At 40.9% G+C, this 20000-nt stretch overlaps 6 protein-coding genes and 1 long non-coding RNA gene across 14 annotated transcripts in view; 2 read left to right on the top strand and 5 right to left on the bottom strand.

Moving 5' to 3' along the window:
- The window catches only part of LOC134194636 (geranylgeranyl pyrophosphate synthase-like), a gene marked incomplete at its 5' end in the record, with an annotated part of 3886 nt that extends 403 nt beyond the window's left edge, over positions 1–3483 (top strand). The window contains 6 exon segments of the mRNA XM_062663578.1: positions 1130–1208; positions 1275–1377; positions 2564–2628; positions 2697–2746; positions 3175–3289; positions 3352–3483. Coding sequence (XP_062519562.1) covers positions 1130–1208; positions 1275–1377; positions 2564–2628; positions 2697–2746; positions 3175–3262 — 385 coding nt within the window.
- Positions 3484–3561: 78 nt separating this feature from the next.
- On the bottom strand, positions 3562–5273 carry LOC134194920 (uncharacterized). Its single transcript, XM_062663901.1, has 2 exons — positions 4393–5273; positions 3562–4310 (listed from the first exon to the last, which is right to left on the bottom strand). Exons 1-2 carry the CDS (start codon positions 5252–5254, stop codon positions 3634–3636), a joined length of 1539 nt encoding a protein of 512 aa, XP_062519885.1. The 5' UTR covers positions 5255–5273; the 3' UTR covers positions 3562–3633.
- A 1-nt stretch (position 5274) lies between these two features.
- On the bottom strand, positions 5275–7262 carry LOC134194634 (malignant fibrous histiocytoma-amplified sequence 1 homolog). Its single transcript, XM_062663577.1, has 3 exons — positions 7256–7262; positions 5348–6453; positions 5275–5280 (listed from the first exon to the last, which is right to left on the bottom strand). The coding sequence occupies exons 1-3, from the start codon at positions 7260–7262 to the stop codon at positions 5275–5277; spliced, it is 1119 nt and encodes a 372-aa protein (XP_062519561.1).
- LOC134194633 (volume-regulated anion channel subunit LRRC8A-like) lies at positions 7136–8377 on the bottom strand. The gene has a single exon (XM_062663576.1). It carries the CDS (start codon positions 8375–8377, stop codon positions 7397–7399), a length of 981 nt encoding a protein of 326 aa, XP_062519560.1. The 3' UTR covers positions 7136–7396.
- Positions 8378–8509: 132 nt separating this feature from the next.
- Positions 8510–12660, bottom strand: LOC134194779 (probable protein disulfide-isomerase ER-60). 8 transcript variants are annotated; one of them, XR_009972240.1, is made up of 13 exons: positions 12536–12660; positions 12335–12471; positions 12183–12270; positions 11649–11716; positions 11381–11514; positions 11018–11229; positions 10346–10940; positions 9710–9791; positions 9635–9647; positions 9498–9566; positions 9306–9442; positions 8772–8879; positions 8510–8709 (listed from the first exon to the last, which is right to left on the bottom strand). XR_009972240.1 is itself a non-coding variant. In XM_062663747.1 (4 exons), the coding sequence occupies exons 2-4, from the start codon at positions 9319–9321 to the stop codon at positions 8555–8557; spliced, it is 279 nt and encodes a 92-aa protein (XP_062519731.1). In that variant the 5' UTR covers positions 9322–9442; positions 9498–9678; the 3' UTR covers positions 8510–8554. The 8 variants fall into 8 exon arrangements, 1 of the variants encoding a protein (XP_062519731.1); XR_009972242.1 differs by lacking the exon at positions 11381–11514 and having other exon boundaries at positions 10346–10631; positions 10702–10940; positions 11622–11716; positions 12201–12270; XR_009972241.1 differs by having other exon boundaries at positions 12201–12270.
- Positions 12661–12741: 81 nt separating this feature from the next.
- LOC134194883 (uncharacterized) lies at positions 12742–14184 on the top strand. The gene is made up of 3 exons (XR_009972257.1): positions 12742–13384; positions 13490–13636; positions 13711–14184. It is a non-coding gene; the product is annotated as an uncharacterized LOC134194883 (long non-coding RNA).
- Positions 14185–14699: 515 nt separating this feature from the next.
- Positions 14700–20000, bottom strand: part of LOC134194632 (alkyldihydroxyacetonephosphate synthase, peroxisomal-like) — a 7512-nt gene continuing 2211 nt past the window's right edge. Inside the window, exons 5-12 of the mRNA XM_062663575.1 lie at positions 19864–20000; positions 19748–19799; positions 19569–19642; positions 19429–19491; positions 19323–19372; positions 15058–15127; positions 14938–14999; positions 14700–14877 (exon numbers count right to left, since the gene is read on the bottom strand). The exon at positions 19864–20000 is cut by the window's right edge and continues 100 nt beyond it. Coding sequence (XP_062519559.1) covers positions 14700–14877; positions 14938–14999; positions 15058–15127; positions 19323–19372; positions 19429–19491; positions 19569–19642; positions 19748–19799; positions 19864–20000 — 686 coding nt within the window. The remainder of the gene's footprint in view (positions 14878–14937; positions 15000–15057; positions 15128–19322; positions 19373–19428; positions 19492–19568; positions 19643–19747; positions 19800–19863) is intronic.

Here is a 20000-nt window from a genome sequence, read left to right as displayed (position 1 = left end):
CTTTTGTCTTAAATAGCACCATTTATGTACTTAACATCTGTGTCTGATGTTGTCTGCTGGCTCAATAGGGCATGGGCATAGCATAACCTCTAGAAATGGGGAGATAAACTTCACAATGCTACAAGACACGCCCACTTTTATTGGCTTGTAATTGACTGATATGGTAGAATCAGTGGCAGATCCAGACTGGAAAAGTGTGGTGAAAAGTGTGGTGTATATACTATATACAGCTTTGGTCCTCACACGTATTTACAGTCCACAATTTTTATGACCACGTCTACAAATGATGGGCCATAACCGGTCTAGCCCATGCCACGCTACACCCTGAGTAGGTATGACTGACTGTATTATAGCACTACATTGTTGCTAACAGGTATCTACGTATTCTCATTTTGTACTCACACATCTGGGCATCATCGACTCTATTAGATCTTGCCTGCTGCTTCCATCAGATGTCTGGACTTTTGGGTCGCTCATTGATGCCTTACCATCAGATCCATGCAATAAATTTAGTTTGCTCATCTCTTGATCAGTTCATGTCATTACTCTAACCCGTCGGGTCATCATGATCAATAACAATGTAGCCAAACAACAGCAAACAAGCCAAATTTTATGTTTATATTTTGATATCAAATAAATACAGTAGTGAATATGATGCAACAAAAAGAAATTGAACTAAATGTTGATATCAATAATTACAAATTTTTTGTGAAATCAAATAAGAATGAATGCCAAAAATTAAAATGTCAAGTCAACCTCTTGCTAGAGCACGATGTTTGACCAAAAATTATGCCTTATATTCCACTCTGATACATATGCATACATGTATGTATGCCAGCTGCCAGTAATTTATGGATACAATTAATTAAAATTAAAATTAAATTATTCTAAATTTAAATTATTAAATTAAATTATTAATTCCTAATTTAATTATTTTAATTAATCAATAAAATGTATTAAATTTAATTACAATTAAAATATTCATGCCATACATGTATGTAGACCATCTGCCAGTAATTCATAAAATCAATTAATTTAAATTTAATTTAAATTATTTTAATTAATAAAAATTTAAATTAATAAACTATTATAAAGTATTTGTGTTATTAGACTTTTGTCTTGTTAACAGTGACTTTCAGCCATTGCTTGATGTTCTCGTGCTCTGGTTTCAAATTCGAGACGATTTTGCCAATTTCTGTTCATCTGAGGTGAATAGCCGATAGAGTAGCTGAAGTATTGCTGTCTGTTTGTTACTGTGTATTGTGTGGGTTTAGTATGAAAAGAGCAAGAGCTACTGTGAAGACATCACAGAAGGAAAGTTTTCGTTCGCGATTATTCATGGAGTATACAGCAATATGCAGAGCACGCAATTAATAAGTGAGTGGTGTGTGTGTGTGTGTGTGTGTGTGTGTGTGTGTGTGTGTGTGTGTGTGTGTGTGTGTGTGTGTGTGTGTGTGTGTGTGTGTGTGTGTGTGTGTGTGTGTGTGTGTGTGTGTGTGTGTGTGTGTGTGTGTGTGTGTGTGTGTGTGTGTGTGTGTGTGTGTGTGTGTGTGTGTGTGTGTGTGTGTGTGTGTGTGTGTGTGTGTGTGTGTGTGTGTGTGTGTGTGTGTGTGTGTGTGTGTGTGTGTGTGTGTGTGTGTGTGTGTGTGTGTGTGTGTGTGTGTGTGTGTGTGTGTGTGTGTGTGTGTGTGTGTGTGTGTGTGTGTGTGTGTGTGTGTGTGTGTGTGTGTGTGTGTGTGTGTGTGTGTGTGTGTGTGTGTGTGTGTGTGTGTGTGTGTGTGTGTGTGTGTGTGTGTGTGTGTGTGTGTGTGTGTGTGTGTGTGTGTGTGTGTGTGTGTGTGTGTGTGTGTGTGTGTGTGTGTGTGTGTGTGTGTGTGTGTGTGTGTGTGTGTGTGTGTGTGTGTGTGTGTGTGTGTGTGTGTGTGTGTGTGTGTGTGTGTGTGTGTGTGTGTGTGTGTGTGTGTGTGTGTGTGTGTGTGTGTGTGTGTGTGTGTGTGTGTGTGTGTGTGTGTGTGTGTGTGTGTGTGTGTGTGTGTGTGTGTGTGTGTGTGTGTGTGTGTGTGTGTGTGTGTGTGTGTGTGTGTGTGTGTGTGTGTGTGTGTGTGTGTGTGTGTGTGTGTGTGTGTGTGTGTGTGTGTGTGTGTGTGTGTGTGTGTGTGTGTGTGTGTGTGTGTGTGTGTGTGTGTGTGTGTGTGTGTGTGTGTGTGTGTGTGTGTGTGTGTGTGTGTGTGTGTGTGTGTGTGTGTGTGTGTGTGTGTGTGTGTGTGTGTGTGTGTGTGTGTGTGTGTGTGTGTGTGTGTGTGTGTGTGTGTGTGTGTGTGTGTGTGTGTGTGTGTGTGTGTGTGTGTGTGTGTGTGTGTGTGTGTGTGTGTGTGTGTGTGTGTGTGTGTGTGTGTGTGTGTGTGTGTGTGTGTGTGTGTGTGTGTGTGTGTGTGTGTGTGTGTGTGTGTGTGTGTGTGTGTGTGTGTGTGTGTGTGTGTGTGTGTGTGTGTGTGTGTGTGTGTGTGTGTGTGTGTGTGTGTGTGTGTGTGTGTGTGTGTACAATGTGTTGCCTCCTCTTCAGATGTATTGAGACAACGTACAGAAGATGTGGATGTAAAGTGATACTTTATATAATACCTAGAAAAGGTTCAACTAACGATCACTTCACAACCAACCATCTTCTCACCAATATATCTATTTATCTATCTTTACAGGCACATTCATTTGAATACACAAGGAAAGTGCATTTTGCACTAGAAGAACAGTAAGATGAGTTTACTCTTGAATAGTCTCAAACACATTAGCTATAGGATTACTCAACTATCTTGCCTAGTTGGTGATCTAATCACATTTGTCAATCACTGTAATATCTAAATGCAAAATATATTAATTTATTTTAGTCAAAATATATTAATTTTAGTTATTGGTAAAAATATGTTAATTTTATTCTATGATTAAAATATATTAATTATGTATTTTGGTCAAATTTAGTTTTGATTTTATGAACATTACTTTGAATATATTAATAAACAAAAAATGAGTAGCAGCTTTTATATACCAATAGTACATACACTTGACATTAACACAAAATTAATTGATAGTAATAAAAATAAGAAATAAGTCAAGCCATAATGGCATCTATTGTTGTTGAGATTTGTTTGATAAACTGTGTTGTTGTCTGTTGTTTTGCAGGGCATTAGAGGAGATATCTAAGCTCGGTGGCAATCCTGTCTTATCTGCTGTGTTTGAACGCCTCAGAGCTGTGTATGCCCACCAATAGATTGCTGAGATAACATGTTAAGCAAACGTAATTATTTTGATGTGATGATATAAAATTTAAAATAATAATAACAAAAACAAATTATTTAGCTGCGACGTCTCGACATGCAAACATTTTCCTAGCTGAGCAAGATGGTAGAATGAGAGACAGTTTACCAGGCTCATCAATATCCACCTATTGCATGCCTGGCCATGTTGACTTTGGTAAGTATGACGCAGCGGTAGGGTCTGGCTACGCAAGACTAAAATATCTAGCGCGCGCTAGACTGACAAGTCATTTCAATACAAATTTATTCACAACTTCAAGTTTATTATATGATATCACGTTCATTAAAAAACTACCTATAGAATAAATAAAATAAAATAAAATATTTAGTGTTGTATATCACTGTCCAATCCTCTTCTCACTGCTCCTCCCACTTTAGCTTTATCACAAGCAGACAACAACTGACCAACTGTAGCTTGTCTGTTCTCATCTCTCCAAGCTGACAAAACTTTACGTAATTTTTGTTTCAATGTGTACAGAGGTTGGTCACATTCAGTCAGCACTGAATGTGAAACTCCAAGGTTTAAACCAATTTCATGCCAACGCTCTGAACCATTTTCGGCTACTTTCTCTATGATGAGTGGAGTGACCATCTCAGAGTCAGCTCGACTTGTCTCACCACGTGCAGCTGTCTCTTTAGATTTTGCTAATCCAGATGCTGCATCAGGTGACATGACATCACTCAAATGCCGTTGTGGTAAAGATGGAACGTCAGCAACAAGTAGAGCATCATACAATTCACATACTTCTAATTGATTGTTTCTTGATTTTTGCCACTCACTTAATATACGAGATGCTGCCGCTTGGGAAAACCTGGGGTCAGAATCACTTACACGCATCTCCAACACTGTGGACTGGTCAGTACCAATAATACTTGTTAGTTTAGGCCACCACTTTCCTATATCTGCTGCTATCTCTTCGACATCCATTTGGTCCAATAGAGTTCCACATTCTGGTGAAACAACATCACAGAGAAGAATACCTTCCTTTACACTTGGACACACTAAACAAATACAAAACACACATAAAACCCACATTCTAAGTACAAACAAAACACAGTACATGTATTTGTATTTGTTGTTTACCTTGTACTATAGCTGTCACATGCTTTTTCATCTCTGGACTGTACTTTCCCATTACAGTTTCTACTGCAAATGGTCCCCATCTTTCATTAGGCACAATATGCTTAGGTTGACTGGGAAGAGAACTTGTGGTCGTCGAACTCTCACTGCAGATGCATCGATCAAAAAGAACACCAGGAACAGACTGGAGAAGATCCTCCACATCTGACACACAACGCAGAAGAACATGCCACAATCTGCCAACACTGTGATGTGACTTGACTACTCTAGCATTGAGACGTAGAAAGCCAGGTGAAGTATTCTTGCTGCAAATAAACAGCAAACTCACCGCACCATAACACATCAGCAGTCCACTGCTCCAGTGACGAATATAATTAGGATGATGACGATGACAACGAGCAGACAGTCGTTCAAATAGACCCAAAGGACAATTATATGCAAATGAATATTCGACCACAACTTGCATCACTCCATCTGCTACATCTGCACACCAAAGTTGACTCACATCATTCGGTTCCTCGTCATTCAGTAACCATGGCAACAACAAGCCAACATTATCTTGTTTTAGCTTGCAAATCAGTTCTTTGCAGCTGTCCATCTGATTTGCTTGCTTAGATGATTCTGATGTCGTGCTGATGGTGTCTGTAGACATTGACACAGTTGATGTAATCTCGTGTCTACCAAGAGTGTCTGACAGTTCCTGAACTACAACATCTGATGAGCCAGTGAGATAAGCAAGGTCAAGAGCAAGAAAAAGCTTAATAAACACGTCCACATGACGATCTGCAGTAAGGTGGAACTCACTCCACAACGCTAGCAGCATAGACACCCTCGCAATGCCGTTACAAACAAGGTCACACTTCATTTCCTTAAACTGTCTGGGACCTATGTCTGCGCCAATAAATCTATAGTCATATTCTAAAAGATGATGATCGTGTCTGAAAACAGCCTTCAGTACATTGACCACAAATGGTGGAACAGGAAATAGAACTTGTGATAAAGTCTTTTGATACGAGTAATACAGAATGCTTCCAACCTTCTTCAGGTAGATTAGTAACTCAAGACACCTTTCTTCTGTCAGGCCGTGCTCTGCACACACTTGCATTGCATAAGAGACATCTGTAATGGGGACAGACGTGTGAGGTTGTGGTATAACCAACTTGTCTTCTACAGTCACCCATGATGATGGCAACTCTGTGTGCAGTGAAGGCAGTAAACGTTCATCTCCACACAATTGTCTTAGACGATCCTTTAGACTGACCACTCCTTCGTGTGTGGCAGCACTTGTCAGTATTACCTTTTCGTCAACAGTTATTCGTTGGGATTCAAGAAATTGAAGACGTTCCGACACGAATTTGTTTTCATGAGAATCACCGACTGCAATGGTTGCTGCCATTCTCTTCATCTGAACTTGTCTGATCTCCAGGAATTGACGTAGACGAGTGTGTAGATGTTCATTCCACTTTCTACTCATTTCTTCTCTTGACATGTCGACCATCAGATCGACTTTACTGACCACAACAGCAACGTGAGCTCTGGTGTTTCTCTCGTACAAAATTTGCAAGAAATCTCCAATATTGCAACAAAAACATTGCGCAGTAAACTGGTACAAACTGCCGTCAACGACAATCAGTGTCAACGAATTGTCGCTTACCATAAGCTGGTTGGTGAGCATGTATGCTTTATGCCCACCACAGTCAAGTAATTTGCATTCTATTTTATCATCCAGCTTCATGGTTGTTTCTTCCACACCTACAGTTCTCTCATCGAGTTCTGCCAGAAATGGGTTACCACTCTCCAGTGCTTCAACGAGGCTTGTTTTTCCTGCCTTTGTAATTCCCATCACTAGAATCTTTATTCTGCCACGTCGTACTCCACCATCCCTTTCCAGCTCATCCAAATATTTTCTTATAGAACTGATGCCTTGTATACACACTTCAATGGGTGGAGACACTAGTGGACATCCCAACACATGCAATTCCTGAAGTTTAGGGCTAAAGACAAATTTGCTGGGAAGATAAGTGACAGAAGTGAATGCCAAGTCAACTTGCTCAATTTTGACTTCTACAAATAAATAGAAACAAATGTTATACAAATTATAACACAAATAGATAAGCTCAAACAAAACAGACTTAATTAATAAACAATATCAAAGTAATAATTCATGTGTGTGTGTGTGTGTGTGGGGGGGGGCGGTGGAGCAGATGGTAGAGCGTTGGTAAAGACATCTAGGATCTTGTATTCCGTGATGAGGGTTGAAGGTTCGATCCTGTTGGAGGTGACAGTGTCGCAGTTTCCTTGAGCAAGAAACTCACCCACACTTGCTTCTCTCGACTCAGGAGTATAAATGAGTACCTGGTCATTGACTGGGGTGGACAAGACCGCTGGCTTGGCAGTAACATCATGCAGCAGACGGGTACGTGTGGGCCTTGGTGTCCAGTCCCAGAGCTGCACCATTGTCAGTGCCCCTGGATGACTCTGGCCAAGCTCCAGGTGGATTGTAGCACTGGCCCCAAGACTCCACGTAGCACATGGAGGTCTAGAGGCAGGGGAAGCTATCTCCACAACTGACCTCAAGGTCGACGTTGAAAGACATAGAGGGCTTAACATTTGTCCATTTCAGTGTGCGTGTGCGTGTGCATGTGCGTGTGCATGTGCGTGTGCGTGTGCATGTGCGTGTGCATGTGCGTGTGTGTGTGTGTGTGTGTGTGTGTGTGTGTGTGTGTGTGTGTGTGTGTGTGTGTAAAAATAGAAATTCTGTACATTATGACAAACAACTGACAAGACCATTAGTCAGCAATCAAATAAATATATAAATATTACACATTGAATACAAGTACATCATACTGTTTAGTAACAAACAGACTGGACATGATGGATAGAGATAAGCAATGTGTTTGGCACTTGAAAATGAACAAAAATGTAATGATGAGTGTCATTTAAGGAAATAGTGTATATGACGTAATTAGTCGTATCTCTCTAGTTATGACACTCACAAGTAATACTACTATTTACCTGTATTGGGTATACTTGATATACCACTATTCCGTAGATCCAATATCTTCAAGTTCAGTCCATTCCACATATTGTTAGGAAGACACAATAATCTATTGTTACCAAAAAGATCCAGCTCATATGAAATGTTAGGTGACATCAACTCCCACTGTATCTTTTCTAAATCACAGTAAGATAAATCCAATGTTTGTAAATGCTTCCACTGCAAACATGAAAATGTGGGAAATACTCCTAGTTGGTTTCCTCCCAAATCCAGCTTCTCTAAATGATGGAGGTCACTCATTCCTGATGGTAGCTGCTGTATGTTACACCAACTCAAATCCAACTCTTTCAACTTGGTGAGACCTGCTAATGTAAATGTGTGGAGATTTTTGTTGAATGACAAATCCAGCTTTTCTAAATCATTCAAGACTGTTAACCCTCCTATCGTCCCTGTGTTGTTACATTCGAAAGACTGCAGATCGTTGAATGATAAATCCAATCTCCGCAGTTTCACATTGTTGCAGATCACAGACAAAGTCGCTTGTGTCAAACCACATCTCACCATTTGCACTTCCACAAGAGTACTGGGCAGTTGACATGACATTAGCTCATCAAACAGCAATGGGAATGCAGAGTTACCACACACAGACAAAACCTTAAGACATGGAAGATCACAAACAACAGTAGGGACCTCCTGCAGACCGAAACCTGGTTTAAATGACCACGTGGCAGGATCTCTCACGTACTGACTTGTAACCAAATAAATCTCTTCCAGTTCCCTCAGTTTGGCAATAGTTTTGGGTATAGAGTGTATGTTGTCTATACAAAGTCTCAATACCTTCAGTTCCCTCATTTCACAAATTTCTTCGGGAAATCGAGAAAAACCTGCATATTCAAGATCAAACTCCAGCTTGTTGTCTTCGTTCAACTCCGGTGTAAACACTTCCTTTCGTTCGGTACGCCAATTGAAGGCTTCAACTTCCATCTCCATCTGGTACGGTAGCGTGACTAGGGCAAGTCTAGCGAAGGTATTTCGGTCACGTGCTAATCTAACTATGCCATAGCAACACCCATCGCGCTTGAACCAAACAAGCGCATGCGTAAACGCAAGTGCACGAGTGAATGAATAGGAAGAAAAGTTATTGAGCAAGCAGTACGTACACATAAACTACAATTCATCCTTCTTGTCTGACACACATTTGCTCAAAACAAAATTGGAGAAATTGTCCGCAGTACGTCCACCTTCATATTTCTCACTTTCCTTTCCATTGTGAAAATACTTAAATGTAGGATAACCTTTCACTCCATGCTGCGTACAAACATCTGCCAATAAACACAAATATCACTCCATCACACCAAAACAATTACAAAACAATAGAATTGACCAGAAAATTCTGTGCAATCGATTGCTGCTAATGCTTGCTTGTCGTGGCCAGACAATGTTTCAGCAGCAGATTCAAACTCACGTTTGGCATTCTTGCAATGACCACACCCTACAATACACAATACACTAATATATGATCAACTAATATTAACACAATAAAAAGGAATGGAAAAATTTACTTAATTAAAACTGAGTAAGTGTTGATATTAACAAAATGTATAGACAAACACGTAAACAAACATGTAAACAAACATGTAAACAAACATGTAAACCAACATGAAAACAAACACATAGCAAAACATACACAAACACATGACAAAAATGTAAACAAACACATGGACAAACAGATAAACAAACACATTGATAAACACAAAACAAACACAAACATAACAACAACCAACCAACCAACAAACAAACAGATACAAACAAGTGTAGAAATGTCTGCCGTTGTCTCACAAACAAATAGACCAAGTCGAATACATTGAACAACAAATATCTGAATGTCACTCCAACTACAACGTAACACAATACTTACATGGAGCATAAAACATGACCAGCACGTGCTCTCGATTCTCCACAAAACCACCAAACTTCTCATCCGTAAGATGATTCACACCACTCTCCTGGTCACTCTACTTTGGCTCTGGAGGTGCTGCTGTCAGCTCCACAGGACTAACAATGAACAAAATTGATATCAAAACATTATTAAAAATTTCTGAGTGCACACTTGTTCATGAATTCAAGGAGTGCATCTGTGGTACGACCGCCTGGGTAGTCAAATGCAAACTTCCCATCCCTTGATATGACAGCCATGAATGTGAGATATTCAATCAAACCGCGAGAAAGACACACACACACACTTACTTGAAATACTTCACTATAATTGATATTGATGTTAATTAATGTATATTATTGGTGTAAATAACTGATATGGTTTACCTGTGGGGAATCCCTTAATCTCAAACCTGTCGGCCAGTTTGCATTGTTTGGTGCAGTCAACAGCAGCCAATATACCAGGATGCTAAGAAAACATTGTAGTAGTATGATTGTCTGTTTGCATATCGATCCATCTGTCCATCCGTCTGTCTGTCTCTTTGTCTGTCTTTCATATATTTGCATACTGCAATTACTGCTAGTACAGGCTAAATATTGTCTAGAGACCTTAGTCTGTCTGTCTGTCTGTACGTCTGTCTCTTTGTCTGTCTGTTTGTCTGTCTCTTTGTTTGTCTGTCTGTCAGTCTGTTTGTCTGTATGTATGTTTGTCCGTCTCTTTGTTTGTCTGTCTGTCAGTCTGTTTGTCTGTCTCTTGTCTGTGTGTCTGTCGGTCGGTCTCTCTCTCTCTCTCTGTCTCTTCGTGTGTCTGTCTTTTTGGCTGTCTGTCTGTCTCTTTGTCTGTCTGTCTGTCCGTCTGTTTGTTTGTCTGTCTCGTCTGTCTGTTTGTCTCTCTGTCTGTCTCTCTGTTTGTCTTTATCTTGGTCTGTTGTCCGTCTGTCTGTCTGTTTGTCTCTCTGTCTGTCTATTAGGTGGTATTCATATGAGTCTAATTTTTCCCACAGGCACACACTTATATCTCACACTTCTTCTCCTCAATCATGAAATTAATGTTGCTGAAAGCAGATCTCAGCCTTGCAAAGACATGAAACACTCGATCAAAACTGCCAAGAAGATAAACATCATCCAGGTAAGCCAGAATTGTTACTTCTTTGTTGTGAGACTGTAGATCTTCCAAAATCAATTGCATTGCAATTGAAAACAAAGCAAGACCAAGTGGGTCTCGATCCCTAGTGCACACCTTCTTGAGAGCTGAGAATAACCGGATGAGATCTCTGAAGATAGATTAGTGGCTTGATGTCAGAGTACACTAGTGCAGCGTGATTGTAAATATCAGGAAACGTAGTAAGCACTTGGTTCAGCAAATGAGACCGGCTTACTGAATTAAATGAATTCTTCACATCAGTTTTAAGTAGAATCCAGTCTTCATGTTTTCCGAAAGAAGCTGCACCTGCTGCACCAATAGCTCTGCATCTCCCTCAACTGTCTGTCTGTCTGTCTCTCTGCACCTCCATTTCTATCCAGCCTAATGAGCACGCAAGATCACCAACCCCAGAGTCGTGCATATGCTTGGTCGCATCACCATACGCGAGCTTCATCGCCTTGCAGTGTCCACAGCCTAAGAAATCACACACCAAATCCACACGACCAAAACACATTAAACGACTCACAAGGTGCATAAAACATGACCAATACCGAGTCGTGTTGATCAACAAACATGTCAAATGAGTCATCGGTTAGATGTTCCACACTACTTGGCTCATCACTCCACTCGGGTTCATGAAGGTGGTGGAGCAGTCCGTGGCTCATCTGGATTCTCCATGAACTGAACGAAATCGTCAGTCTCACGTCCACCCGCATATCTCTCACCCTTCTTGCCATAATTGTAGTACTTGATTGTTGGATACCTACAAGATAACAAAATGTGTTGGCAAAGTTTTCGTTCATGATCAGCGGACAAGAATGTTTAATATGGCGCACACACACAAACGCATGCGCGTGCGCACACACACACACACACACACACACACACACACACACACACACACACACACACACCTTCAACCCTCATCACGGAATACAAGATCCCGAATGTCATCACCAACGCTCTACCATCTGCTCTCTCTCTCTCTCTCTCTCTCACACACACACACACACACACACACACACATAGCAGCCAGACCACCATCAACCTAAACAACACAAAATAAGAACACACACAACAAGTCAAAACATTTAGCAGATAAAAGTTTTTAATTAAAAAATGGGATGTACAACACAAAACAACAAAACAGCAAACCCTAATTTCAGTGGTCTGCTCTCACACCTCGTCTTGTTTCAGTGTAGCTGCTCCTCCTTCATATTCAGATTTCATTTTCTTGCAATGGCCACACCCTACAAAATCAATACTTTACACACACACACACACACACACACAACAACAACAACAACAACAAACAAACAAATGAAGAAGAGCACTGGAAGTGCAAACACTCAGCCAGTATGCACCTTGAAGGTAATTAGTCGCGCTAGAACAGAATCCTCAACACACCTAAGCAGCTCTCCCATACCATCATCAGTTTTCATTATGTAACAAGCCACATACATAACACTTGCAAGCATAAGCATTTACAACATACTGAATATCCATGCTAGCTTGCCAAGCTAGCATTACACGAGGCTTGTAGTTGTTCATCTTGCATTCACTAGGCTTACGTTTACACAACGACTGCACCACTGGCTGTCGTTACGCTTTCTGCTGGAATCAGCTTGGCCCGCTGTCTCACAATAAGCAGGGGCAACGAACTGTAACCCTCACTCTCATTCTAACCCTAACCCTCACTCTAATCCTAGCCCTCACCTCGACGCTACATCGAACCTTAACTTTTTCTTTGCAGGAGCCGTAAACGAACTTGCACCTGCCTCACTCATCATCAATATTATGCATTCTAGAAAACACATACAAAACTGCCTCGCAAATTGCCAACGCATTATCCAAACAAAACAGCTTACCACCGATTTTCCAGCTCACAACAAACAGAACGACTCATTGTAGCTCTAACACACAAAGACATTGATTTTATAGCTGCAACGACACCAACCGCCACGCACAGCCAAAGTCTAGAGCAAATACGAAAAGCAGCTTTCGCCTAGATACGTACAAAAGAAGCAGCACTCATTTTCAGTCAACAAAACACGATTTGATGCACCTACAATGTTTTGAGCTTTCAGAAGATGACAATATTGATGGAACAACCACAATCTTACAACCTTCGCTCTATAGACATCTAATTCTTTGTGCAACTTCTCTAGGCGTCCGATTGCTTGTGCATCTTTTGCTCATCGGGTCGTAATGAGCCGTTTTCACGTCCGTTTCAACGATGCGAGGCCGCGCCACTTAGTCGTTGCGCATGCTCAGTTAAAGAAGACCGGTTTTTGCTCGAGTGACGTCGATCGGCATTTGCTGACAGATACCGCAGAAAGCGTAGGCTGTCTTTTAGTGTATGACCACACAATCGGGTAGTGTCGCTATGTGAAGAAGATCTCTGGAAATGTCGAAGGCCTTTGTAGCATGTGAAACGACACATTTCTCGTCGTCCCGTTTTGCCGCATTGTCCGGGTTGTTGCGAGGACTTTCGCTGTAATCCAGTTATTTGTGCTACTAGAATTCAGTTCGTGCGAGATCCTACCGATGTACGCCTCGCCGACAATCGAGACCCAAAGATGGCGGAGTCGGGTTTGTTTGTTTGTTTTTATTCTTACTCACAGCGCATTCTACAGACCTCTACCGCTATCAAAGATGCCAATTGTAGTTTGTGCCTTTGGCTTTTTGACTATTGGCCGATGCCGTGTGACCTGTGGCATGAGCATCTCTACTGTAGTGATGCTAATGGTGGGCTCTCGATGTGCTTCTTGTATAGCTGCTGGCACTGGGGACAGTCATACAAGGGAGACTGATGCAAATGTTGAATGGCACACTTCTTGCACATTAAATGGTTGCATTGGAGTTCAACTGGGATGTTGACAACTTATTCACACAGGGCAGTTGAACAAGTCAAACAGGTACAGAACTGACTGAAATTGGATGAAATGAGATAGTTGGATTGCTTGAATAAAGTCTTGTGAACATATGGCTTCTGGTGCTACTGTTTCTATTTGTTGGATTAGGTCAGTCAATTTGATTGCTGACAACTGGAGCAGGTCTTGCAGTTTTCTGAGTGTGGCATCCACTCTGTGCAGAGAGGTACAAGAATAGAGGCTCCTTGCCTCTTTGTAAATCAACGCGTTACTAGATGGCAGCGGACACAGAAATTGGTAGGATGCACAGAAACATTCTCTGCTCCAACATCTATCTTGTGCAACTGGAGAATCCTGTTTTTGTGGTCTAGACATTTGTACTGACGTCCTCTCATTGAACCTGGGGCCACATAACCTGTGAAGCTATCGTACAGAGAGGATACTAAAGCGTCTGTCGACAATGATGTCTCATGATCTCCGTTCTTCTTGTTTTCTCATCGGTTGGTTGTTGCCCTGCGTTTGGATAAAGTAGCTGCACTTTTTGCATCAAGAAACAAGGTGGAAGCACCCTTGTAGACGAGTTCAGTCTCAGCTTACCACATTCTCAGGCAGCTAGGAGCCAAGTCACGTGTCAAAAGACTCGAATCTGTATCGTTATTTCTACGAGTCGTACACAAAAGCCGAGCGACAGTGGCTGTGGTGTCTCACATGAGTCTTGTTTGCAATCACAAATTTATTCAAAGTTCAACTTTATTATATGATATCACGTTCATTAAACAAAACTGCTTATATAATAAAATAAAATATTTAGTGTTGTATATCACTGTCCAATCCTCTTCTCATTGCTCCTCTAAAGCGACAAGCCATGCGCTTGATCGAGTGTAAAGATTTTCCAGAGTCACACTCCCGTATCATCTGCATGAAAGGATCAGAACTGTCAGCAAGGTAACAGTTCAGTCTCACAATACAAGATTGATATGTCGACTCAATCTGTTGTAACCCCCTACCCCATCACTGCAAGGAGGGTACGGTTGGTCAACGTCTGCAGCAGGATGGTGGACACCGTGCATAGAGAGGAGCTTTCTGGTCCGTCGATCGAGCTGCTGCAGATCCATGCACCCCCAATGAATGACGCCAAAACCATAAGTGAGAACCGGTAGTGCAAACCCATTGATGGCTAGAATCTTGTTCCGACCATACAACTCAGTCAGGAGAACCACCTTCACTCTGCGCAAGTATTCACGACGGAGTCTCTCCCGCATCATGCTGTGCTGAATACCGTTACTCTCATCTACACCCAAGTACTTGTAGACTTGACCCGGTTACAATAAATATTTAAATTAAATAAATTAATTATTAATTAATTTAAAACAGCTATCAGCATCCAATACAAGAAGTTGTGTTTATGATTTTCAATTGGGTGGATGACACTGTTCAGCTCAACATACCTGTAACTGACAAACGGTAGATGAATAAGCTGATATCGTTGCGACTCGTGTTGAATACGATCCTTCACATTACGACACGTAGCCACCACTCTACATCATTGATATCAATTTTTTAATCACAACACACAATCGGCCTGTTTGTAGATCTACCTGTCCCAAGGCACTGATGTCTCAAACGACTCGGCTAAGACCGAATATTCAAGTCCGATATCCTGGTATACGTATGGGTGAGAAAGACCGGAGTGGTATAGATGGTCTTATGTTACTCACTCGTAGATAGGCTATTGACATTGTCAGCATGTAGCCTCTCTCGCCGTTTTCTTCTCCGGCAGGTAAGCCACTGTATATAGACTGAAAGACAAATGTTATAAAGTGTTTTGCTGTGTAAAAATATAAATAAGTATGTCATTAATATTAATTAATTACTATTGTGTATTAATAATTAAATGTATTAACATGCAAATAGACAGACAAACAGACAAGCAGATAGACAGACAAACAGACAGACAGACAGACAACAAGCAAACAAACAGACAGACAGGTAAGCAGACAGACAGACAGACAGACAACAAACAAACAAACAGGCAGACAACAGACAGACAAACAGACAGACAAACAGACAAGCAGACAGACAGACATATACAGACAAACAGACAGACAAACAGACAAGCAGATAGACAGACAAACAGACAGACAAGCAAACAAACAGACAGACAAACAGACAGACAGGTAAGCAGACAGACAGACAGACAACAAACAAACAAGCAAACAGGCAGACAACAGACAGACAAACAGACAAGCAGACAAACAGACAGACAACATACAGAAAAACGAACACACAAACAAACAGACAGACAGGTAAGCAGACAGACAGACAGACAACAAACAAACAAGCAAACAGGCAGACAACAGACAGACAAACAGACAAGCAGACAAACAGACAGACAACATACAGAAAAACGAACACACAAACAAACAGACAGACAGGTAAGCAGACAGACAGACAGACAACAAACAAACAAACAAACAGGCAGACAACAGACAGACAGACAGACAGACAAACAGACAGACAGACAAACAGACAGGCAGACAAAAGACAGACAAAGACAAACAAATAGACAGGCAAACAGACAAACAAGCAAACAGACAAGCAAACAGACAGACAGACAGACAGACAAACGAACAGAAAAAAGGAAACAAACAGGCAAACAGACAAGCAAACAGACAGGCAAACAGACAGGCAAACAGACAGACTGACAAACAAACAAACAGGCAACATAGAGACAAACAAACAGACAGACAGACACACAGACAAACAAACAGACAAGCAGATAGACAGACAAACAAACAAACATACAGACAGACAACAGACAGACAGACAGACAACAAACAAACAAACAAGCAGACAACAGACAGACAAACAGACAGACAGACAGACAGACAAAAAGACAGGCAGACAAACAGACAGATAGACAAACAGAGAGAGAGACAGACAGACAGACAAACAAACAGACAGACAAACAGACAGACAGACTAACAAACAGACAGACAAACAAGCAAACAAACAATTAGACAAACAGACAAACAGACAGACAGACAAACAAACAAGCATACAGACAGACAACAGACAGACACAGACAACAAACAAACAAACAAGCAGACAACAGACAGACAAACAGACAGACAGACAAACAGACAGACAGGTAAGCAGACAGACAGACAAAAAGACAGGCAGACAAACAGACAGATAGACAAACAGAGAGAGAGACAGACAGACAAACAAACAGACAGACAACATACAAACAAACAGACAGACAAACAGACAGACAGACAGACAACAAACAAACAGGCAGACAACAGACAGACAACATACAAACAAACAGACAGACAAACAGACAGACAGACAGACAACAAACAAACAGGCAGACAACAGACAGACAACATACAAACAAACAGACAGACAAACAGACAGACACACAGACAACAAACAAACAGGCAGACAACAGACAGACAAACAGACAGACAGACAAATAGACAGACAGACAAACAGACAGACAGACAAAAAGACAGACAGACAGACAAACAAACAGACAGACAGACAAACAGACAGATAGACAAACAGAGAGACAGACAGACAAACAGACAGACAGGCAGACAAACAGACAGACAAACAGACAGGCAGACAAAAGACAGACAAAAGACAGACAAACAGACAGACAGACAAACAGACAGACAAACAGACAGACAAACAGACAGACAGACAGACAGACAGACTAACAAACAGACACTGGAAGATAAACAGAGAGCAAAGACGGAAACGATGTGATCCGTGGAAACTTGACGTGGTAGATATGTGACAAATGTGAAGGAGAGAGACACTATACTGCAAAGAGAACAATAGTTGATGGTAAAGATATATAATGAGCAACGTTTCAGTAAATCCTTCTTCTGGCTCAACGTATGGCTAAGATGTTTAAAAAATTCAAACACTAGGTGTTAATATTGATATCAATGATGTTGATATCAAAACCAGCTATTTACTAAAGTATGTCTGATTTTATATTTAATCCATATGGGTCAAAGGTCACCAGTTTCCTGACCCATTCGGATTCTCTGCACTTGCGGGATAGGTCGTCTTTCAATCCCAGATAGTCAATGATGGTGACTTTCATATCCTCTACAGAGTGCTGTGGTTTGTTGAAATGTCGACCTACCGGTTTGCCTTCCAGTCGTTTGTTCGTTACAGACAGGCAGACAAACAGACAGACAGTTATAGTTATGTACTTTGCAGTGATGTATAATAGTTCCATGTTTGAAATATATGTATTGACAGACAGACAAACAGACAGACAAACAGACAGACAGACAGACAGACAAACGGACAACAGACAGTCAGACAGACAGACAAACAAACAGAAAAAAGGAAACAAACAGACAAACAGAAAGACCGACAAACAAACAAACAGGCAACATAGAGACAAACAGACAGATAAACAGACAGACAGACAACATACAGACAGACAAGCAAACAGACAGACAAACAGACAGACAGACAGACAAACAAACAAAAAAGAAACAAACAGGCAAACAGACAAGCGAACAGACGACCGACAAACCAACAAACAGGCAACATAAAGACAAACAGACAGACAAACAGACAAACAGACAAACAAACAGACAGACAAACAAAAAACAAACAGACAAACAGACAGACAGACAGACAAACAGACAGACAAAATACAGACAAACAGACAGAGAGACAGACAACATACAAACAAACAAATAAACAGACAAACAGACAGACAGACAACATACAGACAAACAGACAACAGACAGACAGACAGACAAACAGACAGACAGACAACATACAGACAAACAGACAGATAAACAGACAGACAGACAGACAAACAGACAGACAGACAAACAGAAAAAGGAAACAAACAGGCAAACAGACAGGCAAACATACAGACAAACAGACAGATAAACAGACAGACAGACAGACAAACAGACAGACAGACAAACAGAAAAAGGAAACAAACAGACAGACAGACAGACAAACAAACAGACAGACAAACAAAATACAGACAAACAGACAGAGAGACAGACAACATACAGACAAACAAACAGACAGACAGACAACATACAGACAAACAAACAAAGAGACAAACAACATACAAACAAACAAATAAACAGACAAACAGACAGACAAGCAAACAGACAGACAAACAGACAACAGACAGACAGACAGACAAACAGACAGACAGACAACATACAGACAAACAGACAGATAAATAGATAGACAGACAGACAGGCAGACAGACAGACAGACAGACAGACAGACAGACAAACAGAAAAAGGAAACAAAAGGCAAACAGACAAGCGAACAAACAGACAGACAAACCAACAAACAGGCAACATAGAGACAAACAGACAGATAAACAGACAAACAGACAGACAGACAGACAAACAAACAGACAGACAAACAAAATACAGACAAGCAGACAGAGAGACAGACAACATACAGACAAACAAACAGACAGACAGACAACATACAGACAAACAGACAGAGAGACAAACAACATATAAACAAACAAATAAACAGACAAACAGACAGACAAGCAGGCAGACAGACAGACAAACAGACGAAATTGAATGTGTTGTGTGGTGGGTGTCAGATTCCCGAGTCACTCAGCACTCAATTCTTTTATCATTAGTGTTCTTTTAGTTGTCTCTTTTGCCTCAGAAAATATGTATACACTTACCTATGAACACTATAAAGCATTTAGCTTTAGTCGAGTAGTTTCTGCTGTGATGTATGATAGTGTGATTGTAAGAAATAAATGATTCTGACAGACAAACAGACAGACAGGCAGACAGACACACACAAAAATAGATGACCAAACAATTAATCAAACAAACACACAGGTAATATCACCAACACAAAACACACCTCTAACTCACTCGTCGACTACTCAAACTCATCATCACATAAATCTCTAACAGTACACAACATCCACCTCACGTCACTCACTCACCCAAATTTAGCAGCAATGCTATACACACGATACTCTTGAACCGCAACATCCTACAATCAACAAACACTCAACAAACAAACGAAAGCCCACCCTATCAACGACACACCTCTCGTGCTCCTTCAAACACCAAAGTAGCAACACACAACTTCTCGGGATCGAATCTCTTGAACTAAGACAAACACAAATGATTGAAAACACACAAACAATTGGCAGATAGACGTACAGACATTAATGTTTTCTCTATACTTTTGTAACGTAAAATGTTTTCAGTCTGTCCTTGATGGAAGTGAAGAATGATGGTGACGGCTTTAGAACTTGACCTAATGAGAAATCGTGTGTTATGTACTCCATTCGAGCTCGTATCATAATCCCAACACACAAACATACAAACAACAAATGGAGTTAATATCAAAATGGTGACTCACTGAATTGGAATTGCTCGTTGTCGACCAATCGAATGGATGCAGGAGCACAATGCTATAACATGAGCACATGATTATGTTAAGACGTAGTAACGGTATTACCATCATGACGTCATCACCTGACGTGCCACTTCTCTCATGCAACCGACTCCACTCTCGAAATCTGGAAACACCAACGATCCGTATCTCTTCACTTCGGGCAGCGGCCGGATCTTGAGAGTTGCCTCTGTGATGATGCCGAGTGTGCCTTCCGAGC

Source organism: Corticium candelabrum, chromosome 19, assembly GCF_963422355.1.
Source record: "Corticium candelabrum chromosome 19, ooCorCand1.1, whole genome shotgun sequence".
NCBI lineage: Eukaryota > Metazoa > Porifera > Homoscleromorpha > Homosclerophorida > Plakinidae > Corticium > Corticium candelabrum.
Note: the sequence above shows the minus strand (reverse complement) of the source record. Positions and strands in the feature narration are given on the sequence as shown.

What these genes read in the sequence shown, in the direction of transcription:
- LOC134194920 (XM_062663901.1), bottom strand. Translation starts at nt 5,254, where the DNA reads ATGAAGTGTGACCTTGTTTGTAACGGCATTGCGAGGGTGTCTATGCTG. An exon ending in TGTGACAGCTATAGTACAAG is followed by an intron (nt 4,311 to 4,392) that starts GTAAACAACAAA and finishes GTATTTGTTTAG; the next exon opens with TGTGTCCAAGTGTAAAGGAA.
- LOC134194633 (XM_062663576.1), bottom strand. Translation starts at nt 8,377, where the DNA reads ATGGAGATGGAAGTTGAAGCCTTCAATTGGCGTACCGAACGAAAGGAA.
- LOC134194779 (XM_062663747.1), bottom strand. An exon ending in CGATTGCACAGAATTTTCTG is followed by an intron (nt 8,710 to 8,771) that starts GTCAATTCTATT and finishes GTTTATTGGCAG; the next exon opens with ATGTTTGTACGCAGCATGGA.